Source organism: Ovis canadensis, chromosome 13 (assembly GCF_042477335.2).
Source record: "Ovis canadensis isolate MfBH-ARS-UI-01 breed Bighorn chromosome 13, ARS-UI_OviCan_v2, whole genome shotgun sequence".
Classification (NCBI taxonomy): Eukaryota; Metazoa; Chordata; class Mammalia; order Artiodactyla; family Bovidae; genus Ovis; species Ovis canadensis.
In genome coordinates, this window is record NC_091257.1 from 52534168 (window position 1) to 52554038 (window position 19871).

At 45.1% G+C, this 19871-nt stretch overlaps 1 protein-coding gene across 2 annotated transcripts in view; it reads left to right on the plus strand.

The window, feature by feature from the left end:
* LOC138417851 (neuroendocrine convertase 2) overlaps positions 1 to 19871 on the plus strand; it is a 238392-nt gene that overhangs the window by 184186 nt on the left and 34335 nt on the right. For both annotated transcript variants that reach the window (XM_069548862.1, XM_069548863.1), the window contains 2 exons: positions 2744 to 2820; positions 15564 to 15652. In XM_069548862.1, the coding sequence (XP_069404963.1) occupies positions 2744 to 2820; positions 15564 to 15652 (166 nt within the window). The remainder of the gene's footprint in view (positions 1 to 2743; positions 2821 to 15563; positions 15653 to 19871) is intronic.

Consider the following 19871-nt stretch of genomic DNA (forward strand, 5'->3'; position numbering starts at 1 on the left):
CATTATTCTGCTGCTTCCTGCTCTTCTCTGTGCATCACAGAGCACAGAGGGGGTCCACCCCAGGTCCCTCAGCTAAGACACCCCACAGAGCTGCTTCTGGTCCTCAGCTACTGTCCTAGGATGAGTCCCAGACCTCACTGAGGTTCAACATTCCAATGCATCCCCTTCCCACTCCAGGAACCCAGCTCAGAAGAGAGAGGTAGCACTCAGGGTCCCCTCTGAGGGCCTCAGGAGGGCTAGTCCATGAATTTTCCATTCAGCTCACCTCAGAATGGGGCCTTTTAATCTCTTTTACATAGAAACAAACCAAGCTTAGCAAATAATCTTCCAAATCAACTGTTTAAAGTTTCAACCTCAGCTTTGAAACGCAAAAGATAAACTATTACCTTGTATTCCTCTTGATATTCCCACTCCACCAACCCTACCTAAGGATGCTCTTGTCTCAAAATTTCAGGGAAGTTTAGAGGTAACCAAACATACTTAGAGAAGAGGAAGAAGTTACTTTTAAGATAGTATCCCTTGAAAGAACTGAATCTAAGTAGATCAAGAAAAGTCAAGAAAAAAAAAATACTCCAAATCTGAGAGGGTCTTCCAAAGATGGGATTATATTAATGGTGAATGCAGGTGATTTGGGTATTTGCCAATAATTATGACCAGTGGAGACAGGACGTTATCCTCTCTAAAGCCAGGAACTGAAGGAAGACCTAGATTCTAGAACACAGCCATGTTCAGTGCCCAATATACAATGAGTAATCCAAATTTTGAATGGAATGAGGAATTGTTTTTCAATGAATATGATGTTTCCGTTATACAAATGAATAAATTCTAGACCTCTGTCATGTAACAGTCAACAATACAGTATTATATACTATAAAATATGTTCAGAGGATAGATTTCATGGTAAATGTTCTTACCAAAAAAAAAAGAACACAAGGGCATTCTTAGAGGTCATGGGGATGTCGAGTGCCTAGGTTGTGGAGATGGTGTCATGAGTATATACACGTGTCCAAACTCAGCAAGATATACACATTAAATGTATGGGATATTTTGTGTATCAGTTATACCTGAGTAAAGCTAAAACCTTTTAAATGAAAAAATTTTAAACAAATTTCAAGGTGACTTCTGCCCCAGGCACATTTATTTTAATACATTAGTATTACAATTCAGGTCGTTCCAGCTACTGATGGCCCTTTGCCATCCAACAAATGGAAACCCAGACTCATGGAACTGGTCAATTTGCTCTTAAAAACATCATGCAAACGTCATGTAACACTATTACAAACTATAGTGTTTTGTCTCATAAAAGAGCACAACTCCTGAAAATGTCTAAGGGTGCCTTGGAATCGAGACATCTCCAAGCTGGAATACTCACCTAACCCAGGGATTCCCAGCCAAGTGGATACTGTGGACCAGGAAACCATCTGGGATCTTGGTTGCAGACCTCAAAAACAAAGGAGGGAGGGTGGGATGAGAAGAGAGGAGCTTCATGGAACTCCGCATCCCTGGGCAGCCTACAAGGCAGAGAGGAGGAAGGAAGGGATTAGCCACCCAGTGGTGGGGGACTATCTCCCATCATGAACCAAAACAAAAGGCTGACCAGTTGAAGACCGAGATGTAAAAAATTAAAACATGAAATCACTTAGAGACAAATTAAGTGAGTACATACTTGATTTCTGAGGGGCAAGACTCTCAGTGGGAAAAATGGAGGTGCTGGACTGCATAGAATTTAAACTCTTCATGGTAACCTGTAGGGTTAAGAAGACCCTTGTTTGCAATCCTGTATTTACTTGTTGGGTTGATATCTGTCCCCCCCAATTAGGCTGTAAGTTACATGCGGGCAGGGATGTCACCACTGTATTCCCATCCTTGGAAAGGTCCTTGGTATATGAAAATGAAAAGTGAAAGTGGCTCAGTCGTGTCCAACTCTTTGCCACCCCGTGGACTGTCCATGGAATTCTCCAGGCCAGAATACTGAAGTGGGTAGCCATTCCCTTCTCCAGGGAATCTTCCCAACCCAGGGATCGAACCCAGCTCTCCTGCATTGCAGGTGAATTCTTTACCTTGTGAGCCACCAGGGAAGCCCAAGAATACTGGAGTGGGTAGCCTATCCCTCCTCCAGCGGATCTTCCAGACCCAGGAATCAAACCGGGGTCTCCTGCCTTGCAGGTTACCAGCTGAGCTACCAGGGAAGGCCTGGTATATATTAGACTCAATGATATTTGTTGAGTAAATAAATGAGGTTGATATTGTGGCCAGTGTTTGGGTCTTGAGTTTAATACTCGTAATCGTAAAGGAGGCAAGCCTCTGTCGGCCCAAAGCTGGGAGCTGGGAATGAGTTGTACATAAAGCAACAGGCTTCCTCACTTGTGACATGAGAACTAGAACCTTCTGGCCATCAGTCCAGGGAAGCTTAATGTGAGTCTTGACTCCAAGTGAGCCCCACTGACCCACAGCGGTCCCTCAACTTAAAATGGAGATGGTCCTGGGTAGCACCAAATTTGCTAACACTTTGAGCACCTGGAACAGGCTGGGGTGAGGGAGCTTGGAAAAGAGGATACCAGGAGAGGATAGAAACCTCCACGGACACACACCTGCTCTGTCACCTCTCCAAGGGCTGGTCCAGAAAGCAGGTTGACATAGCCCTGGGTGAGGGACTGTCCACATAAGACAGTTGTGTCTCTTAGCATCTTCTCATGCCCGTGCTCTGGATTTATGACCTAATAACACACCTTGTGTTTTGCAGAACGCTGAGGCGAGCTACGACTTCAGCAGCAATGATCCCTATCCGTATCCTAGATACACAGATGACTGGTTTAACAGGTAAACTGGGCCTCTGGGGATGTCTGGGACATCAGGAGTTGGGTTTTAGTTCACTCTCTTCTGTGTTTTAAGGCTTGAATATCACCAGAAAAATAATCTCAGTGCTCCACGAAATTATACCGTGACTTTTTCCTTTGTTGTGGCTATATTTTTTAAATTCTTGAATTTTTTTTAATATGGCGACATTCTAGAAATTTCTTTCAACCATATTGTTCAGTTGAATAGGAATTACTTGCCACCTTTTTAAAGATAAAATAGGAGTAATAAGAAATCCTTTCTCAACACCCCACAAGGTGAATGTAAACATATGAGTTTCACTTGATCTCTTGAAACTGTTGCAGAGAACATTTTTGCCCCTCGGTCTGTGTCTGTATGTTTTTGGAAAGTGTTTTTGCTGTGACCTCATAACAGCTCATGTAGTCCCTTTTGACAAAACAGTACATGTAATTGGCATAGGTTGGAAGTATTTTTTACTAAGGCATAATTAGTGTCAGGTATACAACATAACAGGGCTTCCCTGCTGGCTCAGTGGTAAAGAATCTGCCTGCAATGCAGGAAACTCGTGTTCTGTCCCTGAGTCGGGAAGCTCCCCTGGAGGAGGAAGTGGCAACTCACTCCAGTATTCTTGCCGGGACAATCTCATGGACAGAGGAGTGGCAGGCTACAGTCCCTGAGGTCGCAAAGAATCGGACACGTGCATACAACATAATGATTCCATATTTGTATATACAGCAAAATGATCACCACTATAAGTTCGTTAACGTCTGACACCACCCATAGCCACATAAAAAACTTTTTTCTTGTGATGAAGATTTACTGTCCTAGCAGTTTTCAAATACACAATACAGTATTGTTAATTCTAGGTCTGATGCTCTACTTGATACACTATTATGCAACACTACCCAATGGTAGTATGGCTTTTCTTCAACCTGTTTTGCTACTAAACATGAAAACATAGCCTCTTTCTTCTCCAAGTAAAATTCATGCCTAATTTCTCACAGGTGAGAAATATCAAGAAATTGAGACAAGTGGCTTGTCAATTAATATCAGTTAAGTTTGAAACCTAATACTTCCCCATTATTGATGTTTTTGAGTGAACTTGATAGAACATATGAACTTCAATTAATGACTGAAGCTCACTTTAATCACTTCTGCTTCTTTATTCACTTTACTTATCTCTTCTACTTCTCGTGACAAACTTATGGTAATTGAAATAAACGCTGTCCTCCTCAGTTTAGTGATAAGGAAACAGGCTCAGAAAGATTGCCTGACTTACCTGGTCAAACAACCAGTAAATCTCAAAGCCAACACTGGAACCCAAGCTCTGTGTCTGAGTCCAAGTTGTACCATTATTTTATAAGCATCATTTTTATTATAAAAGACAGAAGTGTATTACAAAAGAACAAGGAATGGCCAGGGACAGGTCCTGAGTGGACCAGGTAGATTAGACTGTGTTCCTAAAATTATTGAATTGACCAGAGACTGTCTGGGGCATAGACAAAGAACACAGAGCTTGGTAATTACAGAAAAGGCAGAAAAGAGTAAAGGGTCCAATTTGTAACATTTTTAAAAGATCATTGCTAATATGCAAAAGCATAGTCCCCACTCTCTATTAACCTTACTTGCAGTTTAAAGTCATCATGCAGAATTGGTAAGTGTGTGTTTAGGATTGGTAAAAGTGTATGAGCTTGAAAGTGTTAGCCACTCAGTCATGTCCGACTCTTTGTGACCCCATAGACTATAGCCCACCAAGCTCCTCAGTCCATGGGACTCTCTAGGCAAGAATACTGGAATGAGTAGCCATGCCCGTCTCCAAGGGATCTTCCTGACTCAGGGATCAACGGGACCCAGGAATCGAGTCCACATTGCAGGGAGACTCTTTACCATCTGAACTACTAGGGAGGATATATTAAAAAGGTTGGAGAACTTTTGATTTGAAGTGTCTCTTACTCCCTGTGACTTACAACCCTAGATCCTTGCTAATAAACCACTTTCAGACACAGGGATGTGAAGTCACCAAATAGAAGTCACTAAACCACAGAGAAGACATTATTATAAACGGTGCCTGGAACCTTGTTCTAAGAAGGGCCATGAGCGTGGGCCTGGTTTCTGCACTGTCAGTCACCAGCTGTCCACAGGCCATCAGAAAAGGCAGTAGCTATACAGGACAGGGAATTCTGCTCAATGTTATGTGGCAGCTTGGACAGGAGGGGAGTTTGAGGGAGAATGGATACATGTATGAGAGTGGCTAACTTGCTCTACTGCACACCTGAAACTATCATAACGTTTTTAATGGGCTATACTCTGATATAAAATAAAAAGTTTAAAAAAAACAAAGAGCAGTAGCATTACATGTGCCAGCTATTGCCTCCCCTTCTACAGCTGCTGCTGCTGCTAAGTTGCTTCAGTCCTGTCTGACTCTGTGTGACCCCACAGACAGCAGCCCACCAAGTTCCCCCGTCCCTGGGATTCTCCAAGCCAGAACACTGGAGTGGGTTGCCATTTTATTCTCCAATGCATGAAAGTGAAAAGTAAAAGTGAAGTCACTCAGTCGTGTCCGATTGTTAGTGACCCCATGGTCTGTAGCCTACCAGGCTCCTCCCTCGATGGGATTTTCCAGACAAGAATACCAGAGTGGGTTGCCATTGCCTTCTCCCCCTCTATAGCTAGTAGATACTAAATTCATCTTGATGGATTGATCCAAGCACAAAAATATAAACAACAGAATAGTTTCATCCCAACTCATTTTCTGAACCTGAACACGACCACCCCCCTCAAGTAAGTCTTCCCATGTAATGAGCTATAAGAATATTCTTTAAACAAAAACAAAAGCAAAGTGGAGGTGTCCTCTATCTTAAATAATTTCATTTGCAAACTTGTTCTTGAAAGTTCAATTTTAAATGGGCTAAAGTCCTCCAGGACTAGTGAGTGCTTAGGGTAATGAAATTCTTCATTGCCAGCGGTGAAATCCCCAAGTGTCCAATTGCCTCAGACACAGTCATCGTGAGTCAGGCAAGGATGATCCTTGCCTGCTAAGGCACCAATGACTCAAGACACAGTGGACACTCTGACTAGTAAATGAGATTTTTCACAATTATCAAGTGATTTTCAAAAATCCTCATCCATCATGGCTTGTTATTACAAAGCCTGGATGGTACCACAGATCAGATCATGGTCTTTGCTTACTGGTTTACAAAACCAGTTAAAAAATTAATTAAAAATAAATAAATAAAAACTACTATTGAAAGTGATTATGGGAGGAAGGCAGGTCAAAGTTCAGGCCCATAGCACTGGGAGGGTCTGTGGTCCAAACAGTAGGGTGCTGGAATCCTGGAGGTGATTCCTGCTTGGCAGAAGGAGAATGTGAATATATCATCCTTCCCAGGAGTATAGGATAAGTTCATTAAAAAGTCACCCTTGGGAGAAATGTTATGCCTAGTATTTCCTTCAGTATAGCTAGGGGCCTGGGGAAGAGGAAAACAGAGTGAGGGGGATTAGAGAAAATAAAACTAGCCATGAGTTAATAATCATAGAAGCTGGATGGTGATATTTACAAGACATTTCACTCTAGTTTTGTGTATTCTGATGTTTCCTATAGCAAGAAGTAGATTTTAAAGGCAAAGGGCACAGGGACTTCCCTGGTTGTCCAGTGGCTAAGACTCTGCACTCCTAATGCAGGGGGCCCAGGGCTCACCCTGGTGAGGGAACCAGATCCCACTGCTGCAACTAAGACTCAGCACAGCCAAATAAATAAAAAACATTAAAAAGAGTGATAAAGTTTTAAAATTAAGTCATAGGGCATAAAAAGAGATAAAGAGAACTGGGGCTTTAGTGTGGTGCTCATGAAGCTATTAGTTTTGGTGGATAAGCTTCTGAGGAGCCTGCAATGTCCCGTGAGGAGGCCAGAGAAGCCTGAATCACTGAGTGCTAAGTATACCCAAGGTTGAAACAACGCAAGGAAGCATAACGCCTGTTAAGCAGTCACTTGGGCTTCCCTGGTGGCTCAGACAGTAAAGAATCTGCCTGAAATGTAGGAGACCTGGGTTCAATCCCTGGTTTGGAAAGATCCCCTGGAAGAGGGCATGGCAACCCACTCCAGTATTCTTGTCTGGAGAATCCCATGGACAGACGAGCCTGGTGGGCTACAGTCCTTGGGCCTGCACAGAGTCAGACACGACTGAATGACTAACACCCACATGTGTTTAAGGCACTGTGTTCATGTTTTGTGTCTATTAATTCTCAACCTAACCTCCTGAAATAAGTGTGGACATTATAATCCCCATTTTGGAAACTGAAGCACAGCAAGATTAAGTCATGTGTGCAAGGTCACACAACTGGTGAGACAGGAGACAGGACTTGCCACCAGTGAGGGGGATGGTTACAAGCACTGCCTCACAGTAAAGGAGAGTGTGGGGAAATGCAAAACTCTTGCCATCTCTGCCTGGGGAAATGGGGACAGGCCTCCTTGAAGAGGTGGCTTTTGGTCCCGGATCTAAACGAAGGTACTAGGCAGACTTTGGAGGAGGGGTGAGTGCATTCTGGGGTGAATAGGGTATTAACAGAAATTAGGCAAAGAAGCAGAGGCAAGGGGTACAGATGTGTTCAGTAGCTGGATAACTGGTCCGGGAGTTAGAGGCTGGCGCACAAGTCAGCAATCCGAGAAGGCTCTGTGGAGGAGGCAGGCATGAAAGGTTTGGACAATTGGTTTGCTAGGAGAAGAGAAGAGCTCTTGTGGTTACATGGGGTGGGCACAGAAAAGACCCTCCAGGCATGCTGCTGCCTGAGGTTCTGAGAGCCTTGAGCCCTTGTCTCTGGCCAGAGCAATGTTTCTTGTCCAGGAGGCATGAGCCTCTGGTCAGCTGTGTAGCCCCGAGGCCTGCCAGTTTCTTCAGGCATTCTCTTCTGGGCCTGGAGAAGGAAATGGCAACCCAGTCCAGTATTCTTGCCTGGAGAATCCCACGGACAGAGGAGCCTGATGGGCCATGGTCCATGGGGTCGCAAAGAGTCAGAAGCAACTGAGTGACTATCACTCACTCACTCGCTGTCTTCTGGGCATGGGCATAAAACCCAACACCCCATCTTTGCTCTGCAGACTCGGGCTCTTGGATAAGACAGTTTCAGCATCAAAACGCCCACGAAGGGCTGACAGGTACTGACTGGCAATGAGCTTGCTGCTGCTGTCGCAGCTCCAGCCAAACCCCCTGGCCACAGAGGCTGGTCAGAACTCCGAGGGAGTAGCTGCCCAGGAAAGCTCATGCTCTCCATCACGGTCTCCTCACCACCGTGGAAAGTTAAGGAGAGGGTGGGATGAATGGAGAGAGTAGCATGGAAACATATACATTACCACGTGTAAAATAGATAGCCAGTGGGAATTTACAGCCAAGGACTTTTTCTGAAGGCAAACTTCATACATGTGCAGGACAGCTTTTAGAGGAGATGTGTATTAGAACCCCTTGCCCTGTGCTTAATTTGATTTTGTTGGTTTCTTCCTTTTTCAGCAGAGAAAGTGTATTTATTCTACTGTGAACCATTTAGTAATTACATGTGGCATCTGCGCTCCAGGGATGTATTTGAAACACAGTTGAGGAATTTGGAAAAGGAGTATAATTTCCTCCTCGCTTGCAGTCAGAGAAATACAGACTTGGGCCAAGCAAAATAATAATAGTAGCCACAGTAGCAACAATGAGCCGAACTGCAAGCAGGCAGAAATAACACATATTTAATAAGCCTCCATAATACGCAACCCAGCTACAGCTGATTGGTCAGGATCCAGCATCACATCTTTTTCTTGCTGGCATTCCATAAATATTGATTGGCTGCTTGATGGATGGGTGGCACACCTTCTCAGCCGGGCCAAGATGTTGAGCGGCCTTGACATCTGTCCATTTGAGGGCTGCCAGCTTCTCCCTAGGCTTGCAGCCCATGCTTTGTCAATAATCTTCCAACCCTGCTGGGTTTTAGGTCAGTGTTTGGTGATGCATTGCAGATCCGAAGTCTATTACCATGCTGCTGTCCATAAAAATCTCTCTTGCATAGCATTTCTTTGACAGGCGTGTACCACTGAAATGTCATCCCCACCATCGGCAACATTTACAGAGCATCACCAGGTGCAGCGTGCTCTATCCATTACACCCTAAAGAGTAAGAGATTCTGGATTTGATGCAATTCCTGGTTACAAAAAGTTTACTATAAATTCAGGAAGAGAGAAGATATTTATTATTCAAACAGCCGAAATGAAGGGAAGGAAGGATAAATGGATGAGAAGGATCGTCTATCTCTAGGTGAATGTATTTGATTGATAGCATTAGTTAAACCTTCAAATAAGAAAGATTTTCAGTGATTAACTTTTTTAAATTAAAAGTCATATTTCATTTTGAAGAACCCAATGCGACAGGCCAAAAAAGAACATGTGAGAAGAATGTCCTCTCTGGTTGGCTATTAGCACAGTGATAGAAACCAATACTTTACCCTGGTGACATCTAAATGGTTTAGAAATAGATGAACATCTTTCCATTTCATCTTCATGGACTAATTCTGAAATCACCTCCTGGATAATAAAATCCAAACTGCCTTCAAAGACTTAATCTAAGTTTTTCTTTCATGTGAGCATTGAGACTACCTCATAAGCTGATATTAGCTCAAAGTTTGCTGCTTGTAATCAACCCTCTCTCTATCCAAACCAAAGCACGGTGAAATCCAACACAGCTGAACGCGGAGAGCTCTTCTGAGCCACTGAAGAAATTCCACTAGGACTTCTCGGTGACCCAGACGGTAAAAAATCTGCCTGCAATGCAGGAGACCCAGGTTCAATCCCTAGGTCGGGAAGATCCCCTGGAAAAAGGAACAGCAACCCACTCTAGTATTCTTGCCTGGAGAATCCCATGGACAGAGGAGCCTGGTGGGCTACATCCCATGGGGTCGCAAAGAATTGGACACAACTGAGCGACTAATACTTTCACACTTTCTGAGTCACTGGAGAAATACCACAAAGTTCTGAGTTTTTCTTTTTCTATTCCCCTACCAGGATTATACAAGTTTTCGTCATTTAAATTTTCCCCTTCAACTAAAAGAAACAGACATAGTGCAGATTTGGGAGTAATGGAGAGAGTGATATGGATTGCAATAGAGATATATTGGCATAATCATTTCTACTTTGGAAACTGTTCACCATATTAGGGGGATTTTATGGTCCCGAGGTGGTAATTATTCTTAACAGAGAAAAATTCAGTAGATTATAATGGACAAATGCAGTAGTATATTATTAATTGCTTGGTATGAAATAAGAGATCCCTGAATTGAATCAGTTTTTCTTATCTGTAAAATGCGACTAAACTCCACCCTGAAGGTTTGCCTGAGGTACTAGGATATGCATACAGACTTGATACAGTGTGGCAAATGGTAGGCATCCTCTAAGCACCAGAAAATGTAACTGTGAAATTCACGGAGAGAATTTCTATAGGATCTAAATCAGAGGTTCTCCACCTAGACAGAAAGTGAGGAAAGTTTATGCCAAAGGGATAAATGAATGTTCCTGCTATTTTTTCTCAGACATCCATTCTCTCATCTGAGCTTTTGAGGTTTGTTATTTCTTAAAAATAAAAAATAAAAAATCTAGGGAATTCCCTGGAGGTCCAGAGGTTAGGACTTGCTTGGCACTTTCACTGCCAAGAGTGTGCGTTCAATCTCTGGTTGGGGAACTAAGATCCCAAAAGCCACACAGCAAGGCCAAATTTTTTCTTTAAAAAATCTCTGCCAGTATAAGACAGAGGGATGTGCCCTTGTAATTACTGACTCCTTTAGCCCCAGTGAAGTCTAGGATGCCCTAACGTGTTGTGTTCAGAACCACACACTTTGCTTTGCTCAGGAAAGTGGGAATTGGGCTGTGGACCATAACTTCACTACATATTTGCTCTGCTGTTTAACTTTCTTCTGTGACCAGTGTCTCCATGACAAATAAGGTAAATATTCTTTACCTGTCCTTTGTTCCCTCAAGGGTTCATTTTCCTCAAGGCATATTCTTTAAAATTAAAACCATATGGACTACAATAGGATACAGGTGGGTACATGATCAAAAGAGAGCTCATCTACCCTCCCTGGAGAATTGAAGGTGTCTCAAAAGAGCCACAGTAGAAGTGCTCGTTATAAGTTAAAGTTCTCTGAACAACATCCCTAACTGTCCTCTGAATCAATTTCCTGTTTTCTCTGCACACCACCATTGCCTTAGTTTTCATCCTTTGCACCTCAGCAATGACCTTCTCATCTTTAAAAAAAAGAAAATATTTTATTGATTAAATAGCACATTCTGTTTAAAATCAAAACATTAGCCAAAATAATTTTGAAGCATCAGAAAGCAGATGCAATAGAACAGACTACTGAATCAGCAACACGGAGGATAAATAGAGAACCATTTACAGAATTCGGAACAATTTTTTTGAAGATACATAAAATGTAAATGAAGGCAGCTGACATGAACAGTCTATAGAGAAGTCTCTGCTGTGAATGATTCTCTTTTTGCTCTCCCAGAAAAACAACTACCATTTTGTTAATTATGTTATGTGTGTGATAATGCTCTAGTGGTTATGTAGGATATCATCATGTTTTAGAGATATATATTAAACAATTTGAGGGAAAATAACATCTATATTTTCCTTTAAACTCATTCACAAAAATGATTAATCAAATATGGTAAAATATTAACCGTACATGTATACACAACGTTAATCATTTGTATTTAACAAAAGAATGGAGACCATTTAGTAGCTAAGTCTTGTCTAACTCTTGAGACCGCACGGACTGGAGCCTGCCAGACTCTTCTGTACATGGGATTCTCTAGGCAAGAATACTGGAGTGGATTGCCATTTCCTTCTCCAAACAGAAGAAAAGAGACACCCAAATGTCTATTATTAATAGGGTTCTGATGAATAAACCATAGTATACTCACAAAAAATCTAAGTTATGAGAAGCCCTTGACTTTGATAGACTTGAGTGTTGGCCATCTGAGATTCATTCTGTTATTCACTGAATTTGTCTATACTTTTTCAATATTTCCTGTTTTTAAAATAATAAACTGAGCTAAATCGGTTATCCCTCCAGCCTTGCTTGTCCAGCATATCAGTTATCTATTGCCTAATAATGCCTCATAACAAATCCCAGAATGAATAAGCACCGACATTGCTCACAAGTCTGCAGGTCAGCTGGACAGGTCTGTTGATCTGGCTGCCTGTGCATCCACGGTCGGATGGCAGGTGGGCTGGGGACTGGCCAGCTTAGATTGGCCTCTCACATTTCTGGGGGATGGCTGGCTATCAGCTGGGGTGACCAGCATGAAGGGTTATGGTCTCTCATCATCCAATGGGGCAGCCTGGGCTTGTCCACATGGCACCTGGGAAGTTTCAGGAGAAAGAACAGTTGTGGTCCTCGTGGGGGCCAGGCTCATCTCTTCCACCACATCCTTTTGGACAAAACAAGTCATGAGGCCAGACTCAAGAGAGAAATGAGCTTCATCTCTTCATGGAGGAGCAAGAAGACCACACTGCCAGGGGCCTGGACATGGGGGAGCAGAAGAACAGGCTACTCTGGCAACATGACATACCCCTGACTCCTGCCACTTGCCCCCTGATGACCTTTGTCAGAGGAGGCCAAACAAGCCACCATAGGTGTCCCCCACCCCCACCAACAGCTATTCCCACTTTTGACAGATCATGTTTTTTTCTAGAGGCAAAATGGAGCTACTGAATGTTCTTGAAAGCCGAGGGGCCAGGTGAATATGGAATTGGAAAATGATTTTCCCAACATTCGGGGGAGTGAGGATGTTTGCCTGAGATGATCAGGAAAATAGGACTGAGGGGAAGACATCTGAGGCTGCGGGAATGAAGTCCACAGAGGCCCCGGGCCTGGTGAAGAGGCCTGGTATCACCAACAGGGAGCCACAGCCACTTATAATTAATTGTCATCGCCTAATTTAGCAATGCTCTCCCTGATAGCTCAGTTGGTAAAGGATCCACCTGCAATGCGAGAGACCTGGGTTCAATCCCTGGGCTGGGAAGATCCCTTGGAGAAGGGAAAGGCTACCCACTCCAGTATTCTGGCCTGGAGAATTCCATGGACTGTGTATCCAGGGGGCTTCCCCGGTGGCTCAGCAGGTAAAGAATCCACCAGTAATGCAGGAGATGCAGATTTGATGCCTGAATTGAGAAGATCCCCTGGAGGATGAAATGGCTACCCACTCCAGTAGTCTTGCCTGGAGAATCCCAAGGACAGAAGAGCCTGGCGGGCTGGAGTCCATGGGGTCGCAAACAGGCAAACCTGTTTCTTCCCAAATGTTCCTGTGGAGGAACCATGACAGGCATCTTCCCATTTAAAAGCCAAAATTAAAGACACAGAAGCCTTCAGTGTCTCTAGTCTGCTCAAGGAAGTTTGCACGATTTCATCCTCCAGGTTTCCATGAGCAGTTTTAGGGCAAGAAGGTTTGTTCCTGGGTGGGAGGGTGGGGAGGGGGGGTCCAGTCTCAGTCTCACTGCGCCAGGGAGCCTCGGTCTCAGACCTGGCCCAGGTCCACTGAGACTCAACTTGGACATTTGCAAAATAGAACAGTGCCTGCCCCCGCAAGGAGTACCGGCGGTGAGGCCACAGAGGCAGTGAGCACATCACGCTCAGTCCACGGCAGGGGGCTGGTCGTCCTCTCACCCCTCAGAGCTGGGCTCCCTCCACGGCAATGCTGAGGTCTCCTCCACCATAGTCATTCTTGTTCCCGAGGGAATTCGGAGTCCCTGTGGTGTGTAACCTTCATGGAGGCAGAATTTGCTTTTGTTCATGTAGAGAAAGAAAATATGTATATTTCAATCCTCAGATGTGATTTCTTTTAATGGACTGATGTGGTAGGTTTGCATGTCCCAGGAGAATGTAGCAACCAGTCTACACTGCAGAAGCAGGACTTTCTGGGCTATGCAGCCAATAAGCCCCTTCCCCACGTGCCCTCCTGCACCCGCCGTGTAAATAGCAAGCAGGCAGCCCTCACTGCCATCACCTCCACGGGCCAAGCAGATGCTGTTCCAGCTGACTTCAAATTTGGCTGCTTCTTGGAGCGCTAGGAGGGCCTTGTAGGGTGGGGCTGGTGGCTTGCAAGGACATGAACACTAGGCTCCTCCACAGCTGGGATGCTGTTTGGAGTCCAAACACACATTCTGACTGACTTCAAGCTTACGCTTGGTTCTGTTGCCATTTAACAAAAGGCCCGCAAACCTAGTGGCTTAAAAGAGAACAAACGCTTGCTTGCTTGCTCATCATGCTGTTAACGTAGGTGGGGCACCTGTCTCTCTCCATGTGCTGCTGATGGGGCGATTGGCTGGGTCTGGAGGAAGAAGACCTCCAGGGGCCTCCCCTCAGGTGCTGTCCGGTCATGCTCCCCTCGGGGCCTTGTCCATGCCCAAGCTCCTCTGCGCACTCCACTGCATCCCGTGGGCCCAAGCCAGCCAGCAGGTGGCCTTGCTCAGTGGAGGGGAAGTGCTCACAGAAGGGAGAACTGTTTGGATCCCGTCGGTCTAATGGAAAAGGGAGCAGAAGGGAGAAGCTTAATGAAATTACGGTGCCTACTGCAGAACTATGTAGCTCCCAGTGCCCCCTGGGCCCCTGCACTAACATGAGCAAACAACTTGCATGCCTTCAGTGATGGGGAACTCACTCCCTCACAACGAAGTCTGTTCTGCCTTTGGACGTATGACAGTATCTAGAACATGAGCCCTAAGAAGGCCTTGCTCAGAATTGTAAGCTTCAGGCCAGCAAACTTCAGAAAGATGGATCGAATGACTGTCTAGGGTTCTTAATCTGGTCAGCCTCAAAGTTTCTGTGGAGCCCTTGAAATTGAATGTGAAATGTTGCCAGTGTGTGCTTTTTTGGTTCCCAGAGGAAGGTGGGGGTCTGTAGCACAAATCTTAAAGGAGCTGTGCTGTGCTTAGTCGCTCAGCGTTGTCTGAATTTTTGCGACCCTATGGACTGTAGCCCACCAGGCTCCTCTGTCCAGAGAGATTCTCCAGGCAAGGATACTGGGGTGGGTTGCCATGCCCTCCTCCACAGGTTCTTCCCAACTCAGGGATTGAACCCCAGTCTCCTGCATTGAAAACAGATTCTTTACTGTCTGAGCCACCAGGGAAGCCCAAGAATACTGGAGTGGATAGCAGTTCCCTTCTCCAGGGAATCTTCCAGACCCAGGGATTGAACTCAGGTCTCCCGCATTGCAGGCAGATTCTTTACTGTCTGAACCACCAAGGAAGCTTTAAAGGAGGCTAGAATCCAACAAAGGTAAATAATCTTTGTCCCACAGCTGACAGGCAGCATTCACTGCCTGGTGGCCAGAACCAGCCTTGAAAATAAACACTAGCCCACAATTCTAGCTGTTCAAAAAAAAAAAAAAAAAAAAAAACAAAGTCAGCTATTTAGACCAGCACCAACCTGTGAATCTCATGTTCCCTCTTCGCAGAAAGCCTATGACTGCCTTCTGCAGGAAGACACTTTAGATTTTAAAGTAGAGATCACCTTTCAAGGTTGAAATGTTCCGAGGAGACTCTTCACAGGCTGGGAGGTGAAAGGGGTGAGAGGAGAGACTCAGACGGAAGATGCAGTGGCCTGGACTGGCTCCAGGCTAACAGAACCACTCAAAAGCATCAAACTGCTTCAACTGACAATTTAAGAAACCTTCTCCAAGTCGTCTGACCCTCTGTCTGACCCATCTTCACTTCTCTCCGCAGCCACGGGACGAGATGTGCCGGGGAGGTCTCTGCGGCTGCTAACAATAACATCTGCGGGGTCGGCGTGGCCTACGGCTCCAAGGTCGCAGGTAGGCTGGCCCGTCCCTGCCAGACATCCCCAGGAGGCGTCACACCCAGTCTCCGTCTGGCCAGGGCCCAGCAAAAACTCCCAGTGGGGCAAGAGAGCAGGGTTGGTACAATTTAGCAAGGGTGGAAAAAAAAAAATTTTAATTTAACCTGTATGGTAATATCAGTAAACTTTAAAAATTTTAAGGTGCACAGATCATGAGCCCACAGGTCAATGAAGTTTCACAAGCCAACCACACACACTTAACCATCAAGAATCAAGACAGTATCAGCACCCCAAAGCCTTCCTTGTGTACCCCTCAGTTGCTGCCCATACACACAGGAACAGTCATGACTCTGGCTTCTAACAGCAAACACGGGTTATTCCCAGTTTTTGAACTTCATGTGAATGGAATTGTCCTGTCTGTCCTCTTTGTGTATCAGTATCCTCAATATCGTTTAAAAAAATTCTGTCAAAGTGTAGTTGATTTACAATGTTGTGTTCGTTTCTGGTGTGTAGCAAAGTGGTTTGGTTACACATGTGTGTGTGTGTGTGTGTGTGTGCACGCATGCGCACACACGCATGCATAAGTGCTTAGCTGCTCAGTCGTGTCCAACTCTTTGCGACCCCATGGACTGTAGCCCACCAGGCTCCTCTGTCCACGGGGATTTTCCAGGCAAGGATACTGAAGTGGGTAGACTATCCATTCTCCAGGGGATCTTCCCGACCCAGGAATCCAACCAGGGTCTCCTGCATTGCAGGTGGGGTCTTTACCAGCTGAGCTACCAGGGAAGCCCATATACATATATACACACATACATATATTCTTTTTTATATTCTTTTCCATTATGGTTTATTACAAGACACTGAATATAGTTCCCTGTGCTATACAGCAGGACCTTGTTGTTCATCCATTGTATATATAATAGTTTCATCTGCTAATCCCAAACTCCCAGTCCTTCCCCTTCCCAATACCCTCCCCCTTAGTAACCACAAGTCTATTCTCTACGTCTGCGAACCTGGGTCTATTTCATAAATAAGTTAATTTCTATGGTATTTTCGAGTTCACATATAAGTGATCCCATGTTACGCTTACCTTTCTCTTTCTGACTTGTTTCACTTAGCATGATAACCTCTAGGTCCACCATGTTGCTGCAGAAGGCACGATTTCATTCTTTTTTATAGCTGAGTAGTAGTCCCGTCTATGTGTATGTGTGTGTATATATATGTATACACCACATCTCTTTATCCATTCAACTTTCAGTGGACGTTTAGGTTTGTTTCCATGTCTTGGCTATTGTGAATAATGCTTCTATGAACACTGGGGCACCTGCATCTTTTCAGGTTACAGTTTTGTCTGGGTATATGCCCAGGAGTGGGATTGCTCAATCATATGGCAACTCTAGTTTTAGTTGTTTGAGTTTTAGTTGGTTTCCATAGTGACTGCACAAATTTGCATTCCCACCCACAGTGGAAGAGGGCTCCCTATATTTTCAAAGTATAGTTTTGTCCACGTATCCATAAGATGTAAATAGAACTCAGATAAAGATGGTAGAAAACGAGGAGGAATGCACAAATTATTGCAAACATACTCCAAACTCTTCAAAATGCTCTTGGTGGCTTGTTTTGTTTGTACCAAGCATCTCATTTTTAAGGGAAAATACTCCACCTAGAAGAATCTTTTTATTAAGTTCTACAGGAAAGATGTTTAGCAAATTCCCCTTTATGGGGTCTTTAGAAACCGAGGGTGGCAGTTAACTAGAAACTTAGAAAGCAACACCTTCCCCCTGCCAAAAATGAAAGGGAGAGAGAAGACGAATGAGGGGATAAGATACTAGAGAAGGAAGTGGCTCCTCATTCATTCCAAGTTTTGCATCAAATTTGATTCTTAATTTATTCAGGCTGAGTCACCCAACCTTGTTTTTCTTTTTTTTACAACCATCTCTATGTGTGTGTGTGTGTGTGTGTGTGTGTGTGTGTGTGTTTTTCCTGGTGATTTACTGGAGCCATAAACATACTTTGTGCTGACACTTGCATTTCCAGGGACCTAAATAAAGCAAGAGAAACCAATACAAATCCATCATTAACCTCCTTCAGCACTGTCTGCTAAGGTCTGCCTGAGGTGGGTGCTGAATTTCACAGAAGAATGCATCTGGAGCGTTCTGAAATGTAACTGGGGAGGCTTTGCCCCTCGGGTTTCAGCGATCTGTGTTTGGTGAGCCTCCAAAAAGCTGGCAGCAAAACGTCAGAGGCTGCTATGAGCTCAGGGGAAAATATAGCACCCAATTAATATTTGATAAGCCAGGCTCACAGGTCGGCTGCTATCTGAAAGGGGGGAGCGGCGGTTTCCTATTCACAAGACAGGGTGGAAGCAATGGAAAATTTCAAACCTGGATTCCTCACTCACAGTGAGGTTTTCCAAAGAGTTTTTAAATTTTCTTCATGCCCACAGTAACTGGGTTTTTAAACAAGGGATTCTTAAAACTACTTACTGCAAAAATGAAGAGTTGCGATTAGTTCACGGCATTCTGGGATCCACTGGGGTCTGTTTCTCCATTGGCTTCTTTTTCTCTCGTAATTTGTGCTCTGAAAGCATTTGAGTGTTAGTCGATCAGCTGTGTTCAACTCTTTGCAACCCTACTGGGCTGTAGTCCACCCGTCTCCTCTGTCCATGGGATTCTCCAGGCAAGAATACTGGAGTGGGTAGCCATTCCCTTCCCCAGGGGATCTTCCTGACCCAGGGATTGAACCCAGGTCTCCTCCAGTGCAGGCAGATTCTTTCACCATCTGAACCACCAGGGAAGCCCCAAAGTACCTAATTCTCTGGCTCTTTATGTTTGAATTCCTTAAAAGCAAACCTGAGGCAAGGATCTGGGTGCAAGGAATTTATTTAGGAGGCAATTCTGGGAAGCCAGTGAGGGAAAGAGAAAGGAAGATAGTGGGAAGACGGACCAACAGAAGGTGTGTAGGTGAGCTGGGGCTTCAGGGGACTGTGGGGACACCCCCTCAGCATTGCCCTCCCCGAGGGGAGGAGGCTGGGAGTTTACATCAACTCCCATCTGTCTTCAGTGGAGAGGTAGGGGTCCTCAGCCATGAACCCCTGGCCTCTCCAGCCTGCAGCTCACATGGACTGAGCTCCATCCCCAAGGCAGAGGACACGCCCAGGCAAAGACCCCCCCTCCACTCACCCCAGACGGGGCCAGCAGGGCCAGGTGGGGTGTGCCAGCCTCTGACTGACCTCCGATCCCCAAGGCAAGCGAATGCAGCCTGGCACCTCAAAGACAGAACCTGACTGGTGTCTGTGAACCCCGACAGCTCACAGGTCTCACAACAATGCTCTGAAAATCCAGAAACTAGGCCCAGAGCCAGTGGGAGGCATTGCAGCCACACAGAGACCCTGAGCAAAGGAGCCGCCTTTTTCCACTCCCTTAACCCAGCTCAGCTCCTTTGTATCCATTCCTATGGGTCCTAAGTGCTCAGAGCCAGGCAGGTCTAGTCCCATCCTGTGTGCATCTAGACATCCCAGGGGCCTCTGGACTCCGCTGGAGGAGCAGAAGGAACACTTGCTGACGAACCCCTGGAGAGGTACTCAGGGATCACAGCAGAAGCAGAACTCTACCTTTCAGACTTGGCGACACATTTTGCTCATCCTGGCTATCAGTTCCAAAAGTTGGCTGGTTTTCATTCTAAATAAGGAATCAATTCCGAAAGCTGGCTGGTTTTCATTCTAAATAAGGAATCAATTCCGAAAGCTGGCTGGTTTTCATTCTAAATGAGCTATCAATTCCAAAAGTTGGCTGGTTTTCATTCTAAGCGAGCTATACCCTCTAGACAATCTTTTCAGGAGCTTTCTGAGCTGGGGTCTGGGGCGCCACCTGGTGGCCAACCAAGATCACCACAAGTCTCAAGGTGTTGAGTTAGCGGGGCAACGTCCTGAAGGAACTCTGTGTGTGCGAAGTTGCTTCAGTCGTGTCCAACTCTTTGCGGCCCTTTGGACTGTAGGGGCTCTGGCGCTTGCTCTCTTCTCTCTCTCTCTCTCTCTCTCTCTCTCTCTCTCACTCTCTCTCTCTCTCTCTCTCTCTCTCTCTCTCTCTCTCTCTCTCTCTCTCTCTCGTAGTCGCTAAGTCAGGTCTGACTCTTGCGACTCCATGGACTATAGAGTCGTATCTGACTCTTGCGACCCCATGAACTGTAGCCTGCCAGGCTACCCAGTCCATGGGATTCTCCAGGCAAGAATATTG